This window comes from Acartia tonsa, chromosome 15 (assembly GCF_053477335.1).
Source record: "Acartia tonsa isolate MP-2025a chromosome 15, ASM5347733v1, whole genome shotgun sequence".
Lineage (NCBI taxonomy): Eukaryota > Metazoa > Arthropoda > Copepoda > Calanoida > Acartiidae > Acartia > Acartia tonsa.
The window spans coordinates 14,418,140-14,437,991 of NC_137274.1; the positions used below are offsets into that span (position 1 = coordinate 14,418,140).

Sequence of the window (19,852 nt, forward strand, 5' to 3'; positions counted from 1 at the left end):
CTAAATGCAAACAGACAAACAGATATACAGACTTACAAACAGACAGACAAAGAGACAGACAAAGAGACAGTCAAAGACACAGACATACATACAGAAAGACAAACAAACAGAAATCATGATATTTAACAGGAATATTGTAATAAAAATTACTCAGGAAGGGAGGGGACATTGGACTGTAAATCATATTGCCACCCAAAGTTTTATAAAAATGTTATAAACATGTTATCTTATTCTTTGGCTCAAAAACTTTGGGTACTTTAATATAAATTGATAAAAAGTGGTATCGAAACTGATAGATCAATAAGGGGTAATTGTGCTAATCATCATTGGGGATGAATTTAAATTGATTGTCCATTGTCTTATCCCTTAATATTGCTGTTAATACTGGATACATACAGGTAGGGAGGGGACATTGGGCTGTTTATTAAACTAGTCCCCAAAGTCTTAAAATAAAGTTTTCTTATTCGTCGGCTTAACAGCTATGTATTGATTTTTGATTAGTTTAGTGTTCAAATGTTTCAACCACTAATTTTAATCTACAGAAATTTTTTGCATCATCATATGGGATGTACATCAATTAATCAGCCATTGTCTTATCCCTTTAGATGCCCGGAATACATATATTAAGATGAAAGTAAAAGGCTTTTCATAAACATAATTTGGGATATCCACTTTTATCTTAGCCGGACCTCCCCCCCCCCCACCCATAACTATAAATTTTAAAAACTTTATTACATAAAGTAACTAGCGGCTGCGCTCCAAGCATCAATGGGCTATGTATTTCAATAGCTAGGATATGCCAAAAATAGCCTAAAACCATCCCAACCCATTGATCTGAGCTGGATCTTTAAATCATTTCAATGGTGCACCCCGATTTAGCGCACAATTGAAATGATTTTGAAAAATTGCGCCGCTGTGATTGGCTGAAATTCTGCGCACTCCGATTTAGCGCACCATTGAAATGATTTAAAGATCCAGCTCTGGAAATAAAATAGCCCAAAACCATCCCATGGACACATCTGAAGATTCCTTGGAAAGGAGAACTTAATCGGTTAGTGAGATCTTTCGTTACAGACAAAATAGCTTATTACTTTATATAATAGGATAAGGTTTTTTTGTCTGTAGCTTAAGATTTCGATAGCTACCAATTAAGTTCTTCTTTTTAGAGAAGCTTTACATAGATCAATTGTTATAAGCTACTTTATTTTTAGATTTAGGGATGATTTTAAGCTATTTTTCTGCTTTTCCCTCTCCCCTCGAATATATAAGGCCCTAGTAGGGTTTTTGTTCTACTGGTAAAATTTGATATTAAGTCTTGGGAAGTTTTAGGCTATTTTTCAAAAGTGTCTTATTTGGTATGTCTTTTCCCAATGATGATACACAATATTACCCCTTCTGCAGATTACAATTAGTGTTTGCCACGTTTAAACACTCAACTTAATGAACCAACCAATCAAAATCCTATTAAAGTCCCCAAAGTTGTTAAAACTTTGGAGACCAGTGTAATAAACATCCCAAAAACTCTTTCTGCAAAGGGAGGGGGGGGGGGAGGTTTCATTTAGACAAAAAAGTTAATGTCAAATGAGTTGATTCCTTATATTTTTTCTTTAAAGGAATATTTTTATAAAGGAAGTTTTAAGTGGTTTAAGCTTATAATTTTGGCCTTTTTTTTGGTTCTTTTAATACCAATTAATGAGAGCACGTGTTTTTAAAACTTTGGGGACCAGTATAATTTACCTGGGATCCAAATGGATAAGACAATAGCCAATAAATTGATGTACATCCCCAATGATGATACACAAAATTAAAGTGCTTGTAACGGTTGAACAAACACATCAAAATTTTCGAAATGTCTTTTAAATACTGTCTATCCCCATTGATGATACACAATATTACCCATTCTGCAGATTACAATTAGTGGTTGAAAAGTTTAGACACTCAACTTAATGAACCACCCAATATAAATTCAATAAAAGTCCCTAAAGTTGTTAACAAATAAGGAAACGTTATTATAAAACTTTGGGTACCAGTATAATTTACAGTCCAATGTCCCCTCCCTTTCTGAAAAATATAATATATCACAAAGAATAAAGTTGATATCGAAAAACGGACTAAAGAACTTGATAACTCTTGACTTTTTTTAAAACAAGGATGACAATATCTACAAAAGTTAAGCTATAAATCCTAAAAAATAATAGATTTTCTCGTATTCATTCGAATCCGGTGGATAGGAACCGGTTCTCATCAATACGAAAAAACTATGTCTAGCATCGTATTATAAACCGTGCCTTCGGCATCTCGGGGCTAAAAAAACTAGTTTTAATCTTATAATTGTAGATTCTATATCCGCGGAAAGCCGTATATAATACGATGAAAGAAATAACTATTATATAATTCTAACGTAAAGTTTTTAATTACTTGTTGGCTCAACAACTTTGGGGACTTTTATTGAATTTTTATTGGTTAGTTTATTAAGTTGAGTGTTCAAATGTTTAAACAACTAACTGTAGTCTACAGAAGGGGTAATTTTGTATATCATCATTGACGATGTACATTAATTTATCGACCATTGTCTTATCCCCTTTTATAATTGCATACTCACAAATTTTAAGACATGACTTCAATATTGTACCAAATCGACCACTGAAACACATTTCCAATACATTTGTCTTGAAAATCTCTTGACAATTCCTTCAAACGGATGAAAAACCTCAGTAATAAAATCATAACAAGGATGACTACATCCATAAGTAGCGAAGCACCAATAAAAAACCTGATGGACAAACGGACAAAGTGAGTTATGGAGCATTTGTTCAGTTGCTACTTATGGATGTTGTCATCCTTGTTCTTGGTTTGTTATATCAGGGATCTAAAGGGATAAGACAATGACCAATAAACTGGTGTACATCCCGGATGATAATACACAATACTTCCCCTTCTGTGGATTACAATAAGTGGGTGAAACGTTTGAACTATATGAATCTACCAATCAAAATTCAATAAAAGTCCCCAAGGTTGATAAGCCAAGAAACAAGAAAAAACTATCATAAGACTTTGGGGCCTAGTGTAATAAACAGCCCAATGTCCCCTCTCTCCCTGTTGTTATATAGCTTTATAATTCCCCAGTGGTTAGTTATACATGATAGCACACACACACATATACACACACACACACACACATACACACAAATATACTATTGTAATCAGCCCATATCACGCCTCAAAGCAAATACAATACACACACATACACACACACACACACACACACACTCACACACATACACATTAAACAAGAAAAGTAAAGGAATTATTTATCCTTTTTTTATGTTTCTTTACAAGTAGTAAACTGTAATATCTGTTGTATAACTGCATTGTATTATAGACAGCTTTCCACGGATAATAAAATTATAAGATTAAAACCAGTTTTGTTAGCTCTGAGGAACCGAAGGCCCGGGCCAACACACCTGGTATTAATTTCATGATTTTTATTTTAAAATTTGTAGAAATTTGTCCGTAATACGATGCTATACCTGATTTTTCAGTTTGCATAAAAATAGGTTTCGAAGCTATAACCAGGGAGGGAGGAGACATTGGACTATCATTTACACTGGTACCCAAAGTTTTATCTTATCTTATTTGTTGAAAACCTTGGGTACTTTTTTTGGGTAATTTTGATTGGTTGATTCCAAAAAAAATTTTCAACATTTCATCTATTTCATTTAATTTTGTTTATCATCAATGGTTTGTATATCAAATTATCATCCATTGTCTTATCCCTTTAGATCCCTGCAAATAACTCTATCAATGATCAGTGAAAGAGAGAAAACTAGGACAAAACCATCCATAAGTAGAGTAATAGCAGCCTTTACAGATAATTACACCTTTTACAGATTATAAATGATTGAAGATTCAAATACTTTCAATATAAAGTTAATAAAAGTACCAATTTTTATATATTGTTGTTATATAACTTTGGATATCCAAGTTTTATATGCAAAAAAGCAGTATAATTGCATCATATTATCGGCTGGCTGTCTGGCAGCTAGTGCTTGTAAAATCAGAAGCCTATCCTATATAACAGCTGAGTAAATAACACATGTAACCGTACAGACAGATGTATGGAGAATTATTGAGTAGTTTTGCTTCTAACAAGAGGAAAGTATTCAATCAAAACATTCTCAATATCTTGTGAGATAATAGAGGTAACAGAATAGATTTATTTAGAGGCAGGATCCAACACAATCACAATGAAGCAGCGTAAAGTGCCTCAAAAAAAGACATACAATTGATTGACCAATGATAGGCCAGTATAATTGTTATTGACCAGTGATAAAACTCATACTTGCCTCTCTTTGGTCATTTTATTGTTTGACATCATTTTTTTGGTGGCACAAAGTTTTATAGTTATGTTATCTTATTCTTTGGCTCAAAAATATTGGGTATTTCTATTAAATTTTGATTGGTTTGTTCAAAACTTTTAGCAAAACTAGTACAGCAATGTTTTTAATCTACAAAAGGGATAATTTTGTGTATCCTCATTTGGGATGTTTATCAATTTATTGTATATTGTCTTATCCCTTCAGATTCAGAGGCTAATATAGGCCATAACTATAGGATTTAGTCCAATGGTTATTGACAAACAACACCAGAGGTGGATTCTTTAAAAAAATGAAGGTTGCTGCATCGCTGGTGAGACAAAATAGTTTTTGTGAAAAATCCTCCAAATTCACATAAAAAATCTATAAAAATAAATAAAATTTATGTTAATAACCCTTCTACGATTTTATTTCATTTTTTGTAGATTTTTTATGTACTTTTACTAAGTGAATAATTCTCTATGACTAATAAGTCTCTTAGTTTTACTGAGAAAAAGAATAATAGAGTGGATTGGGGGAAGGGGTTGGGGGTAAGAAAAATAGGGATCTAAAGGGATAAGACAATGGCCGATAAATTGAGGTACATTGCCAATGATGGTACCCAAAACTTTCCCTTCTGTAGATTACAATTAGTGGTATAGACACTCAACTAAATGAACTAACTAATAAAAATTTAACAAAAGTCCCCAAAGTTATTAAAATAAGAAAATTGTCAGTTAAAAACCTTGAGGACTAGTATAATAAACAGCCTAAAGATCCCCCCCTCCTTGTAAGAAAAGAGTTCATACATATATATATATATGTATGTATGTATAGGGGTAAAAGGGATAAGACAAACTTCAAAATACAAAGATGGAACAGGGATCTTAAGGGATAAGACAATGGACAACATATTGGTGTATAACCCCATTGATAATTTACAAAATTATACCCTCTGTAGATTAAAATTTTTGGAAGAAATGTTTTGATACTGATAACAAAGTTTGAACAAACCAATCAAAATCTAATAAAAGTACCTAAAGCTGTTCAATGTCCCTTCCCTCCTGAGAACCTCGTACTGAAAATAGCCTAAATCTTAAATCCAAAAATGAAATAGCTTAAAACCATCTCAGGACTTATGTGAAGTTTCCACAAATGGAGAACTCGATAGTTTAAGTACTTATTTAAATCTTTAGCTACAGACAAAAAAAACCTTACTACTTTATATGATTTGTTCTACGATTTATAAAAATATTAAAAGTTGTCATGGGATATTGTTCAAACTTTTTAAGCAATGATTTAAATCTACCAAAAGTTTTTTTGTTTATCATTATTGGGGATGTATGTCTATTCATTTTTCATTGTATTATCCTCAAAAGTCCCTAAACCTCAAAAAAAACAGCAAAAAAGAGCGTCATTTTTGCACATAAGTCTGTCGAATTCCAGTCAAATGCGCTTATTAGGTCAAGCTGTCATTAATTATGACCATTAATATGACCTAATACGCGCATTTGACTGAAAGCTTTCGCTCAATTTTATGTAATATTGCGAAAAATAATGCCTTTTTTAGCGCGTTTTTTTTATAGTTTTCATAAGATACTTTTGGGGATAAGACTATTAACAATAAATTGACATACATCCCCAATAATGATAAACAAAAAAATAAATTTCTCCTCATCCCTTCTATCATTGAGAAAGATTGATAACAATTGATTTTCTTCTTTTTTCTTTTAGTTTCTTCTGTAATAGTCACAAATACCAAGGATCTAAAGGGATAAGACAATGGCCGATAAATTGATGTACATCCCCCAATGATGATACACAAAATTACCACTTTTGTAGATTAAAATTAGTGGTTTAAACATTTGAACATTTAAATAAATGAAACAACCTATCAAAATTCAAAGTTTCCAAAGTTGTTATGCCAATGAATAAGAAAACGTTATTATAAATCTGTGGGGACTAGTGTAAGTACAGCCCATTGTCCCCTCTCTCTCTGCACAAATAGTATATCTGTCTGTCTGTCCGTCCGTCTGTCAGTATATAGGTCCATACGCCTTTCTCATACACAAACTATTCTGGCTATTAAACTTTGGAAAAGAATTGATTTTAAAGATTTTAAAAAATCTTCTAAAATTAAAAATCTGAAAATGAAAATATTTTAAAATTTTATTAATTTTGAAAATTCAGCATTTTTCTTAATATATAAACATGATGTTTTATATTTTTCAATAAAAATTAAAATCTTTTTCCAGTATGGCTTCAAAACTGATTAATATCCGGATTAGAACAGGTTCAGAGAGCCATACTAAAAAATCATGTATCGTAACATATTATAGACAATTTTCTACGGATAGTAAAATAAAAAAAATCATAATGTTAATACTCATTTCGTCAGTCTGGGCCTTCGGCCTTTTGGGGCTAACATAACCGGAATTAATCTTTAAGTTTTTATTGTTTTACTGCCCGCGGAAAGCTGTCTATAATACGATTATGCGATAAATAACTATTATCTATCTATTATGCTATGTAGAATCATGTATGCCCATTAATATTTTGCCAAGATGGAGGAACGAATTTCACTGTAAATTACACTGGTACCCAAAGTTTTATAACCTAGTTCTCTTATTTGTTAGTTGTATAACTTTGGGTACTTTTTTTGAATTATGATTAATGAGTTCTAAATTGCAAGAAGTTCCAATAATTTTAATCTACAAATTTTCAATTTTTTATTTAGTCCCCAAAGTTTTATAAAAATGTTGTCTTATTCTTTGGCCTGACAACTTTGGGGACAGTTATTAAATGTGATTGGTTGGTTAATTAGGTTAAGTGTCTAAACGTTAGAACGACTAATTGTAATCTATAAAAGGGGTAGTTTGTGTAACATCATTGGGAATGTAAATTAATTAATCGGCCATTCCCTGAAGAGTAGAGCCCAATTGGTTCATTGGTTACCGAGATCTTAAGCTTCAGACAGACGGATGAACCGACATCATTCTACTTTGTATTATAGATATATATATATATTGATGTACAAATTACCCTAAACACATTGCCCCTTCTTTATATAAATATCATAGGTGGAAATGTTAAGACAGTTTTGACAATTTAACAAAAATTTCCCAAGTAATTATATGTCATGTTTATATAAAACTTTGGGTACCAGTATAACTTATTTACAGTCCAATGTCCCCCCCCCTCTCTCCCGGCCTTGGTAAGTCTTTATTGTGAGTTTATTTGATTAAAGTACCCAAATAATGAGATATCATGTTTATATAAAACTTTGGGTACCAGTATAACTTATTTACAGTCCAATGTCCCCCCCCCCCTCTCTCCCGGCCCTGGTAAGTCTTTATTGTGTGTTGATATTCTGTAAAAGTATTCTCATTATCCCGCTGCCAAATAAGCAAAGTGTTCACACAAGCCAACTAATGATATTCTAAATCAGCCAAAAGGATTACCTTGTCAATTACTTCATACGGGTGGAGTTTCTGTTCATGACATTCAAATGCAATGGTCCAACAACCCAGGATAACCAAAAGGAGCAAAATATCTCCTATTCTGTCCAAACACCCTGGGTATAAGATTAAGTAACACCCATTAGACAACCAACTGTTTGATTGCACGACCTTTGTCTGAGAAGTCCTAACTGTGCTTGTAATGAGTTAAGCCTGTTTTGGGCCAAGGCATTCCCCCTACTCTAAATATTAATGTTTTACACCTGACACAGTAACAGTAGAAATCATTTTTAATGTCTTCAGTTATGATGCATAGTAAGTTGAGATTCGAACCTATCACCTCCCCAAAGATGAGCAAGTGCGCTATGAGTTGTGCTAGGGTCGTGGGTTTTTGCCAATAGAATAACAGTGTACCAACATCCGGCCTTGTTGTTGGTTGAAATGTGTACAGATTTTGGCATGAATAGGCATATTTTTTCATTTTGTTCGCAAAAATAGTCGCATTACTTGGGATAAAGTTTTTTTGGGGGCAAATTATACTGAGTACAAATTTCTTCCCTCATGTAATGCGAAGCTTATGATACAACATATAATAAGTCTGCCATGAATATATTAGTTGAATTTTATATGATAAAGTTAGCTTTTTAGAAATTATATCATATACAACAAAAAATAAAAAAAGGTGTTTGTCTGCTTTATTTTCTAAGTTTGATGGGTTATAGGGCCAATTTGGCCATCTAGTTTTACTATATCTATTGCTGAAATAGATACAAATCTTTAAATCACTGCGATGCCACTGCCAATACCTCTAGTGAGCCGATTTTGAAAGCAGCTCACCTAATTGCGATCTTTAAATCAAAATGGCATTGGAGAGCACTGGCTCAGTGACAGAAGTCATTTTGCAATGCCAGGTGGGCTGCAAGTGAGCCTCTTTTAATTATTTGAATATGTAAAAAGCAAAGTGTCAACACAGGTTTTCTTTCAGACATGTTATTTTTTAAACGTAGCTAAAACACACCCAGGTTTCCTCTCGGACATGTTTTTTTTTAATCGTAAGTATTTGATGAACCCATGGCATTAGTGTTAAAGATGGTGTGCCTGCTTGCTGTTGGGGATGTGTCAGGTTCAAGTTTGGACTAGAGACATAAAAAACGGTAACTGCTGTTATGTCTGGCACGTTGTACTAAAAGTAATTATTTTATCAAAAACAGCAGCTGTTTAAATATCCTTCAAAGCATTACAGACAGGCAATAGTGATATTATACTGGCTCTTTACAAAAATTTAATGTTACATTGTAGTCACACTTACAATCAGATTGACAAATAGACATTTTTGCTACTAAAAAGGAATATTTATAGTAGTTTTGTATGTAAACCATGTGGGGAAAAGAAAGAAAAACAATAAATGCTCATCTACAATGTGCACTTATTCAATCCAGATCTTGTTTGAATTTTTTAGCCACAATTAATATGGCTTTGTACCCAAGTTGATTAAGTAGATTCATTAGATGTAGTACAGTTCATGTTAAAATGTTCCTTGTAGTTATCATCTCAAAAAATCTATAAACTTTAAAGGCTATTATCGAACAATTAATGGAATGAAAAGATTACATTTTGATGGATATGTATACTTTGAATTTAAATCAAAACTTTTTTTCTGCTATATATAGTCTTGGCATTTCAAGCATTCCCCCAACTCTAACTATTAATGTTTTGCTCCTGACATATCAGCAGTACCATTTTACAGTCTTTAGTTATGACACGTTGTTACAACTAGATTCGAACCTTTCACCTCCCTGACAACAAGGTTGAGCCATGGTTGAGGGTTGTACTCTTTACTATAAATTATATCTGCACACATGCATAAACACCAAATCTACTCGGCCAATTTTTACACTTTGCATGGATCTTAAGAGATGGGACAACAGAGGCAATATTTATATATACCCTAATGTTATTGGTGAAAAAGCTTGATCACTGTTTCACTTTCAAGCCCAATAATGACTCAATAAAACCCCCAAATTTTATGTAAATTATTTAACTACTTCCTAACTGATTAATTCAGATATATAAGTTTATATATCAATAATAGATTGGTAAAAAGATGTAAGATATATATATCATTCAAAAAATTACTTAATTTTAAGTAATTATTATCTTTTTTGTGCTATATAAAAAAAATTAGTCATAGCTTAAAAGCACAAATTTAACTACCCTCTCCCCACCAAAAAATCACCCAAACCACTCCTTTCTTACCGCGACTGTGCATAAAAAAGACATCTTTAAGTTTCCATAGGTTTACAGCAATATTACTTACATGCAGTACTTTTCAGCTCCTCAGTTGCTCTAGGTGGTCCCTCTCCTCCTTTTTAGAGGTTGGCCCCGCGTTTTTATGGGTTGGACCCTCCTTTTCATAGGGTGGCCCTTCATAAGGAGGACAAAAGTTGGATTTCACTTGGATTGCGAAAACCCAACTAAAGCATGTATAGGTATTTATTAAATACTCATTTGAATATCATGCCTTTTTAATTATTAGCCAACTGATGATTTGTTAAAATTAAACAATGAAACACTGTGTATTTAACTTATCAAATAAAAATAACATGTTCAAATAAACTGTGTTGATTACTCTGTGTAAATAGAAATATATAAACATAGCTATAGATAGAAAGATAGATAGATATAAAGATAGTTAGTTGGATGAAAAAGGATTATTCAAATGGAACACTGTGTATCAAATAAAAATGACATGTTCAAATAAACTGTGTTGATTACTCTGTGTAAATAGAAATATATAAACATAGCTATAGATAGAAAGATAGATAGATATAAAGATAGTTAGTTGGATGAAAAAGGATTATTCAAATGGAACACTGTGTATCAAATAAAAATGACATGTTCAAATAAACTGTGTTGATTACTCTGTGTAAATAGAAATATAAACATAGCTATAGATAGAAAGATAGATAGATAGAAAGATAGATAGATATAAAGATAGATAGTTGGATGAAAAAGGATTATTCAAATGGAACACTGTGTATCAAATAAAAATGACATGTTCAAATAAACTGTGTTGATTACTCTGTGTAAATAGAAATATAAACATAGCTATAGATAGAAAGATAGATAGATAGAAAGATAGATAGATATAAAGATAGATAGTTGGATGAAAAAGGATTATTCAAATGGAACACTGTGTATCAAATAAAAATGACATGTTCAAATAAACTGTGTTGATTACTCTGTGTAAATAGAAATATAAACATAGCTATAGATAGAAAGATAGATAGATAGAAAGATAGATAGATATAAAGATAGATAGTTGGATGAAAAAGGATTATTCAAATGGAACACTGTTTACTAAATAAAAATGACATGTTCAAATAAACTGTGTTGATTACTCTGTGTAAATAGAAATATATAAACATAGCTATAGATAGAAAGATAGATAGATAGAAAGATAGATAGATATAAAGATAGATAGTTGGATGAAAAAGGATTATTCAAATGGAACACTGTTTACTAAATAAAAATGACATGTTCAAATAAACTGTGTTGATTACTCTGTGTAAATAGAAATATATAAACATAGCTATAGATAGAAAGATAGATAGATAGAAAGATAGATAGATATAAAGATAGATAGTTGGATGAAAAAGGATTATTTAGGTTTAGTTGATGCATCTGAAGAGAAATGAGAGGATAAAAAGAAAACAAATAAAACCTAAGGGATCTAAAGGGATAAGACAATGGCCAATAAATTGTTGTGCATCCCAAATAATGACACACAAAATCACCTCTTCAGTTGATTACAGTTAGTGATGAAAACATTTTGAGACTCAACTTAATTAACCAACCAATCAAAATCTCCAAAGTTGTTAGAATAATAAAACTTTGGGGACTATGGAAATAAACAGTGCAATGTCCCCTCCCTGCCTGAATAAAAACAATGACAAGTATTGTGTATATCAGTAGCACAGCAATAGCATGTCAAAAATATTCTAATATAAAAAAATGATGTCTGTATGTCTGTACCTTAAGATTTTGCTAGCCACCCGATCGGTATGGTTCCCCTTTACAGTTAAGTTTCTTAGAGGTCTAGGGAAGTTTTCCAAATAATCTATCTATCTATCTATCTATCTATCTATCTATCTATCTATCTATCTATCTATCTATCTATCTATCTATCTATATATCTATCTATCTATCTATCTATCTATCTATCTATCTATCTATCTATCTATCTATTAGAGTGGGTCGACTTTGAAATTTCATATTACAGCATGTTGGCAAGGGTTACTTGGCCACTATAAAACCCTGTGAAACTTGAAAGGGGTTTTGTAATCTAAAAACAACGGGCGCGCGGGGGGTATAAAATGTGCCCGCCCCTTATAAAACCAAAAATTGAAATTCCTTCAAACACAGGCATGTTGCATATCAAAATGACCGCATGACCTACTATCTATCAATCTATATATCAATCAATCAATCAATTAATCAATTTAGATGAAAGGGGTTATGAAAATTATCCATTTAATTCAGCTGACAGTGAAATCCGTGGTATTGGTGTGTGTGGGTGGCTGCTGACCGCTATCTCCTGGGGCGTAGTTGTTGTTACCCTTCCCTTCTCTCTGTGTGTATGCTTCAAGGTAGGGATGGGGTGGGGGAGGCAGATGAGGGGGGGGGGACATTGGACTGTAAATTACACTGGTACCCCAAAAGATATCTTTTTCTTTGGCTCAAAAGCTATGGGTGTTTTTTATTGGTTGACTTCAAACTTTACAACAAATAGTTGTTATTAGTCATTGGGGTTGTGTACCAATTTATTGTCCATTGTCTTATTCCTTATCATCCCTGCTTTTGCTTTAGTAACAAAGCTACTCAATAATTCGAAGTGTCCGTCTGTTTCTGGGTGAAGCGCCTTAATTTCTCAGCTGCTGTTTAACAAAGCATGCTGATTTTTTTAATGTGAAGATTCTTTATATGTCTGCTTTATTTGTTTTGTACCTTTAAGCTTTCTGATACTGAAATAGTTTCTTCACAAGCCAAAGTAATCAGTTTGAAATATCTTCCTGTTTCTTTAACTTTATAAAATTCTTTAAAATGAGTTTTATAACGTTTAATAAGGAGATTTATGTCTTGATTTTAAGTTATCCAAAAAACAAAAATAGTAGAAATAAACTTTGCTGAGCTCGCTCTAGTTTTTTGAACTATAAATACCATCTTTGTGCTGTTTGTACTTTAGTAGCATCATTGAAAAGTGTGAGGAACGTTAGAAAATGCTCTCCTGGGGAGAAAATAATAGTTATTTCTTGCATTGTATTATAAACAGCTTCCTGCGGATATAAAATGCACAACTATAAGATTAAAACCAGACTAAAAAAACTGGTTTTAAACTTATGATTGTACATTTTTATATTCATAAAAAACTGGATAATATACAATGTTAGACCTAATTTTTCAATGGCTGAGAACTGGTTTTAACCCACTGGATATTAACCGGTTTCAAAGCAATACTGGAAAAAAAACATTATTTTGAGGTGATGTTATTATCTATGACTGTGTTATTTAGGTTGTGCAGGAGTATGAGAGAGCTGTTATATTCAGATTAGGTCGTCTCTTGTCTGGAGGCTCCAGGGGTCCAGGTACAGTATCAATACAATCTATTTATGGATTTATTTTGACATGAAAGAACTAAGTAGCCACTACAGAATACACTTTCCTTATAGGGGCAAGTGATTAAGAAATTTTTGTACGTAACCCAGGTTATACATCAGTTATGATTAAGAAATTTTTGTATGTAAGCCAGTTTTTACATTGTATATGGTTAAGAAATTTTTGTATGTAACCCAGGTTATACATTCGAATATGTTTAAGAAATTTTTGTATGTAACCCAGGTTATACATCATACATTGCAAATAAATTTCTAAATGTAACCCAGGTTATACATCATACATTGCAAAGAAATTTCTAAATGTAACCCAGGTTATACATCATACATTGTTAAGAAAATTCTGTATGTAAACCAGGTTATACATCATACATAGTTAAGAAATTTTGGATGTAACCCAGGTTATACATTGGACATGGTTAAGAAATTTATGTATGTAACAACCCAGGTTATACATCGTATATGTTTGAAAAATATTTGTATGTAACCCAGGTAATACATCGGATATGGGTTAAGAAATTGATGTATGTAACAACACAGGTTATACATCGTATATGTTTAAAAAAATTTTGTATGTAACCCAGGTTATACATCAGATAGGGTTAAGAAATTTTTGTATGTAACCCAGGTTATACATCGAATATGTTTAAGAAATTTTTGTAAGTAACTCTGGTTATACATCAGTCGTTGTTAAGAAATTTTTGTATGTAACCCAGGTTATACATCAGTCGTTGTTAAGAAATTTTTGTATGTAACCCAGGTTATACATCAGATAGGGTTAAGAAATTTTTGTATGTAACCCAGGTTATAAATCATATATTGTTAAGAAATTTCTGTATGTAACCCAGGTTATACATCATACATTGCAAAGAAATTTCTAAATGTAACCCAGGTTATACATCATACATTGTTAAGAAAATTCTGTATGTAAACCAGGTTATACATCATACATTGTTAAGAAATTGTTGTATGTAACAACCTAGGTTATACATCGCATAGGGTTAAGAAACCTTTGTATATAACCCAGGTTATACATCGGATATGGTTAAGAAATTTATGTATGTAACAACCCAGGTTATACATCGTATATGTTTAAAAAATATTTGTATGTAACCCGGGTAATACATTGGATATGGTTAAGAAATTTTTGTATGTAACCCAGGTTATACATCTGGCACAGTTAAGAAGTTTTTGTATAGGATTTTATATGTTTTCTTATTTGATAAATAAAATGACATTTAGTGCTCAATGTACAACCTGGGAATAAGGAGAGTTATTTCATAAGTAGCGCTTAAGTAATAGAATGTCTATGTGTGTAGCAAAAGATCTCAACAACCACTGGACCAATATGGTTTTCCTTAACAGTGAAGCTTTTTATTATTTATTTTTTTGTGAATGAAAGATTGATAACTATAATTTAGTGTCTTTTTAAATATATAACTGAGTTCTGAAATTTTTTGAATATCTCCATCTTTGTGGGTACAGGATGCCAGCAAACCTGGCATGGTCATCCAGGCAAAGAGCAAAATTATTTTTTTACTTAAACAAAGCGTTTTGTGTTACCAAAATATTAAAATATCCTATAGTAATACATCCTACCATAAAAGATAGGTGTTTCAAGTCAAGTTTAGGTTTAATTATTTACCCTAAGTAAGAAGGGAGGGTATGTGGGGGGCGGGGGTGAGGGGGTATGGCCTAAAAAAAAACATTTTTGCTTATGTGAATCCGTTTTTTTCAGGAATATTTTTCGTCCTGCCATGCATCGAGTCGTATCAGAAGGTGGACCTGCGTACCATTACCCTTGGTGTACCCCCACAAGAGGTATGAACGCTATTGTCAACCAATCACAACACATGATATATATTTAGGAATATTTTTCGTGCTGCCTTGCATAGAATCCTATCAAAAAGTGGACCTGCGAACAATAACACTATGTGTACCTCCACAAGAGGTATTATGAACTAATTAATATCTCAAGCAGCAAATTGTGCGATTGTACGAATTGTACGATGGCAAATTTCTTCGCATCCACCATATGTGGCTGGGTAATTGCGCGAAAATATTTTTTTTCGGGCATTTTTTTCTTTGCACTCTTGCTAGGCGCTATTTCAGATTACTTGTAAGCCATTTTTTCATTCAGGTAATAAGAAGATATGCAAATATATTCAGCCGCTAGCAGCCTATAAAGTTTGAATTTTCAGGAACGATTTGATCAATATCATGGAACATGTATCATGAACTTTTTCAGGAAAGGTTGGAATCAAGGAACATTTATTATGAACTTTTTTCAGGAAAGGCTTAAATCAAGGAACATTTAACATAAACTTTTCCAGGAAAGGTTTGATTCCAGAAACATTTAACATAAACTTTTTCAGGAAAGGTTTGATTCCAGGAACATTTATTATATACTTTTTTCAGGAGAGGTTCGATTCCAGGAACATTTATCATAAACTTTTTCAGGAAAGGTTCAATTCCAGGAACATTTATTATAAACTTTTTCAGGGAAAGTTCGATTCCAGGAACATTTATCATGAACTTTTTTCAGGAAAGATTCGATTCCAGAAGCATTTATTATAAACTTTTTTTAGGAAAGGTTCGATTCCAGGAATATTTATTATGTACTTTTTTAGGAAAGGTTCGATTCCAGAAGCATTTATTATAAACTTTTTTAGGAAAGGTTCGATTCCAGAAGCATTTATTATAAACTTTTTTAGGAAAGGTTTAAATCAAGGAACATTTATTATAAACTTTTTTAGGAAAGGTTCGATTCCAGGAACATTTATTATAAACCTGTTCAACGAGGAAGAGCACATTGGAGTGGAAACCGTACCGGAACTCAAAGTTTTTTAACAATAACTTTGGGTACTTTTCATGAATTTGAATGGATGGTTACAAACTAAAAGTGTCCATATTTTGCAACCTATAATTTCAATCTAAAGGAGGAGAATTTTGTTTATTATCAATTGGGGGAGCACATTTATTTATCATTCATTGTCTTATCTCCGCAAATTAATGAAAAATAAATTTTTTCTAATGTCATAATTTTTAGGAAATATTAATTGATATAGAATATTTGTGGATATTATGGCAGGGGACTAATTTTTGTCTATTAATTGCTATTGCCCCTGTTATTTATTGGTCAGATTATTCATTCAGTAGTTGGGAGAGGGGATAATTGGGGGGGGGGTGAAAGGAGGGAATCGTTATATTATCCCGCAGCATGTTTTACTTTATTAGAGATCATTAAAAATCTGGTGTAAGATCCAACTAATAATATATCCATTTTTTCCTGAGTTTATATAGAAGAAGAAAAATCTTTTTTTAGGGGTATAAACTAAATAACCCTCCAGAAAATGGCATAAAACCTGCTCTGAATCTCTATCAAGCTTCCTAGAGAATATATATAAACTATAGAAAGGGGGGGGGGCTAAAGGGGTGTTTGTTTACACCACCTAAAACATTTGTAACCTCTCATTTTACCCCCCTCAAAATAAAAAAAAAGCTTGGACGTCCATGCATACATACTTTAGTATTTAGGGAGGGAGGGGACATTGGGCATTAAATTACAATAGTATTCAAAGTACTTTATTATCAAATAATTATTGTTTATTACAAACTATTAAAAAATAAATTTAACCCACAACAGGGGTAATCATGGAAGTCCAAGGGGGGCGGGTGAAAAGATGATTACCCCCCCCCCCCCCCCATAATAAAAGCTTGGAGTCCTTTAAACTATGATATAAAGATTACCCCCTCAAAATGAACTACGGCACCCCCAAAATTTTAATTTCCAATTTTTACCGCCCCCCCCCCCCTCAAATAAAAAAGCTTGGACGTCCTTGGGGGTAATTTTGTGTATCACCATTTGGGATGAACATCAAATTTATTGTCCATTGTCTTATCCCTTGAGATTCCTGCTGCCTAAGAGTTGCTAAGTAAAGTTGGTCGAAGGTCAATTAGAGTTAGCATTGTTAGCAATCCAGGGAGGGAGGGGACATTGAGCTGTTTATTACAATAGTCCCCATGGTTTTATAATAACGTTTTCTTTTTCGTTGTCTTAATAACTTTGGAAACTTTAATCAAATTTTAATTGGTTGGTTCATTAATTTGAGTGTCCTAACGTTTCCACCACTAATTGTAATCTGGGGATGTACATCAATTTATCGGACATTGTCTTATCCCTTTAGATCAATAGTTAGTACTTGCAATAATGGATATAGAATATAATACTTGGATATATTGACAGGGGAAAAACTGTCGTCAATTTAGGTTGCTAAAAGGGACATCATTTATTGGTTCATCCAATTGGAGGGGAGGTGATGGGAATATAAAGGGTGGATGTAAGTTTCACTTTATTAGAGAACATGGAAATCTGTTGCAACATCCAAGTATACATATATCCATTGTACTTTCATGGTCATTTTTACATCTTTTGGTAGCACAGATAATCTATATTTAGGGTATGTCCGTCCGTCAGTTTGTTTGTTCCTGCCCTACAGGGAGTAAGGGAGGGGACAATGGGCAATTAATTCAACTTAAGAGTTTTCGCTGAAAGGCCATGAAATCCAGAGTTATCCAGAAATTTGAAGAAATTGTTAATCAAGTCTAGAAAAACCATAATCCCTTTAAGCCAGTACCCAAAGTCTGAGACTCCCAAAAATTAAATATTCGATCCATTGTCCCCTTCCCTACTCCCTGCCTGCCATAACTAAATTGAAGACTAAAGGGTACATTTGTAAATTTTTACATACATTTAGAGGATTGGATCTAAATGAATCTAAAGGGATAAGACATTGTCAGGGATCTAAAGGGATAAGACAATGGCCGATATATTTATGTACATCCCCAATGATGATACACAAAATTACTCCATAGATTATTTTAAATAGATTCCACAATAAATGGTCGAAACGTTTGGACACACAACTTTATGAAGCAACAAATTAAAATTTAATAAAAGTCCCCAAAGCTATGTACCAACGAATAAGAAAATGTTATTATAAAACTTTGGGGACTAGTGTAATAAACAGCCCAATGTCCCCTTTCTCCCTGGCATTTGGTGATTTCCCATAAGTGGTCGCTGGACCACTTATAATCCCCCCATAAGTTTTTTAATAAATTGAGTGTAATGTTTCTTTTCCAATTATTAAACACTGCGGGGGAATTAAAACTTCGGCTATTTAATAACCAAACTAACTTAACCTAACCTAAAATAAATAAACAAACAAACGAAGACACAATAAAAACTGTCCCGAATTTGTACTAATTTTGAGGAACACGACTCCAGTGACGTCATATTTTTCTTTCCCGAAAAAGGGAAGGGGGGAAGAAAATCTCTTCAAAAGAGATGGGGAAAACCCCCTTTTCTCCCATCTCTTTTTTCTTCCCCCCTTCCCTTTTTTTCTTTCCCCCTTCCCTTTTTCGGGAAAGAAAAATATGACGTAATTGGAGTCGTGTTCCTCAAAATTAATACAAATTCGTGACAGTTTTTATTGTGTCACAAACGAAAAACTAACCCCCCCCCACCAAACCTCTTATTTTTTCAAAATAAGTAAGAGGGGAGGGAGGTATCTGCGCTCAATGGGGAACTGTATGTGAAAATTTATTTTTAGATTTCTACCCTAGGTGTTGTTCAGTATCTTTTATATGGTGTATATCTGTCTATCTATTTTAAATAAATATTTGTAATTTAGATTATGCCTTGAAAAATCCTCTAATGTTTTTTGTAAAAATCTTTGAAACTTTAGATTTTTTTTATTTTATTTTCAGTATCAAAATATTATTGTAACTGAAGAGTATCGTTATGCATTCTATATATGTTAAATAATATCTATTTATCGTATTCATTCGAATCCGGTGGATAGGAACCGGTTCTCATCCATACGAAAAAACTATGTCTAGCATCGTATTATATCCAGCTTTCTAGGAATATAAAAATGTACAATCATAAGATTAAAACCTTTTTTTTAACCCGTGCCTTCGGCACCTCGGGGGCTAAAAAAATGGTTTTAATCTTATAATTGTACATTCTATATCCGCGGAAAGCTGTTTATAATACGATGAGAGAAATAACTATTATCTATCTATCCAGCTTTCTATTTTTACATCTATCTATCTATCCATCTGTATATCTATTTATCTATCTATCCATCTGTATATCTATTTATCTATCTATCTATCTATCTATCTATCTATCTATCCATCTGTATATCTATTTATCTATCTATCTATCCATCTACATACTATCTGTCTATCTATCTATCCAGCTATCTATCTATCTATCTATCTATCTATCTATCTATCCATCTGTATATCTATTTATCTATCTATCTATCCATCTACATACTATCTATCTATCTATCTATCC

The 19,852-nt window shown here is 32.5% G+C and overlaps 1 protein-coding gene across 4 annotated transcripts in view; it reads left to right on the forward strand.

Annotated features, from left to right (window-relative positions):
• The window catches only part of LOC145306740 (band 7 protein AGAP004871-like), an 85,507-nt gene that overhangs the window by 11,673 nt on the left and 53,982 nt on the right, over positions 1 to 19,852 (forward strand). For 3 of the 4 annotated variants that reach the window (XM_080149027.1, XM_080149031.1, XM_080149030.1), the window contains 3 exons: positions 12,356 to 12,462; positions 13,386 to 13,458; positions 15,224 to 15,306. In XM_080149027.1, the coding sequence (XP_080005153.1) occupies positions 12,356 to 12,462; positions 13,386 to 13,458; positions 15,224 to 15,306 (263 nt within the window). Of the gene's footprint in view, positions 1 to 12,355; positions 12,463 to 13,385; positions 13,459 to 15,223; positions 15,307 to 15,353; positions 15,437 to 19,852 lie in introns of all 4 variants that reach the window. The other variant, XM_080149029.1, reaches the window with a different exon arrangement.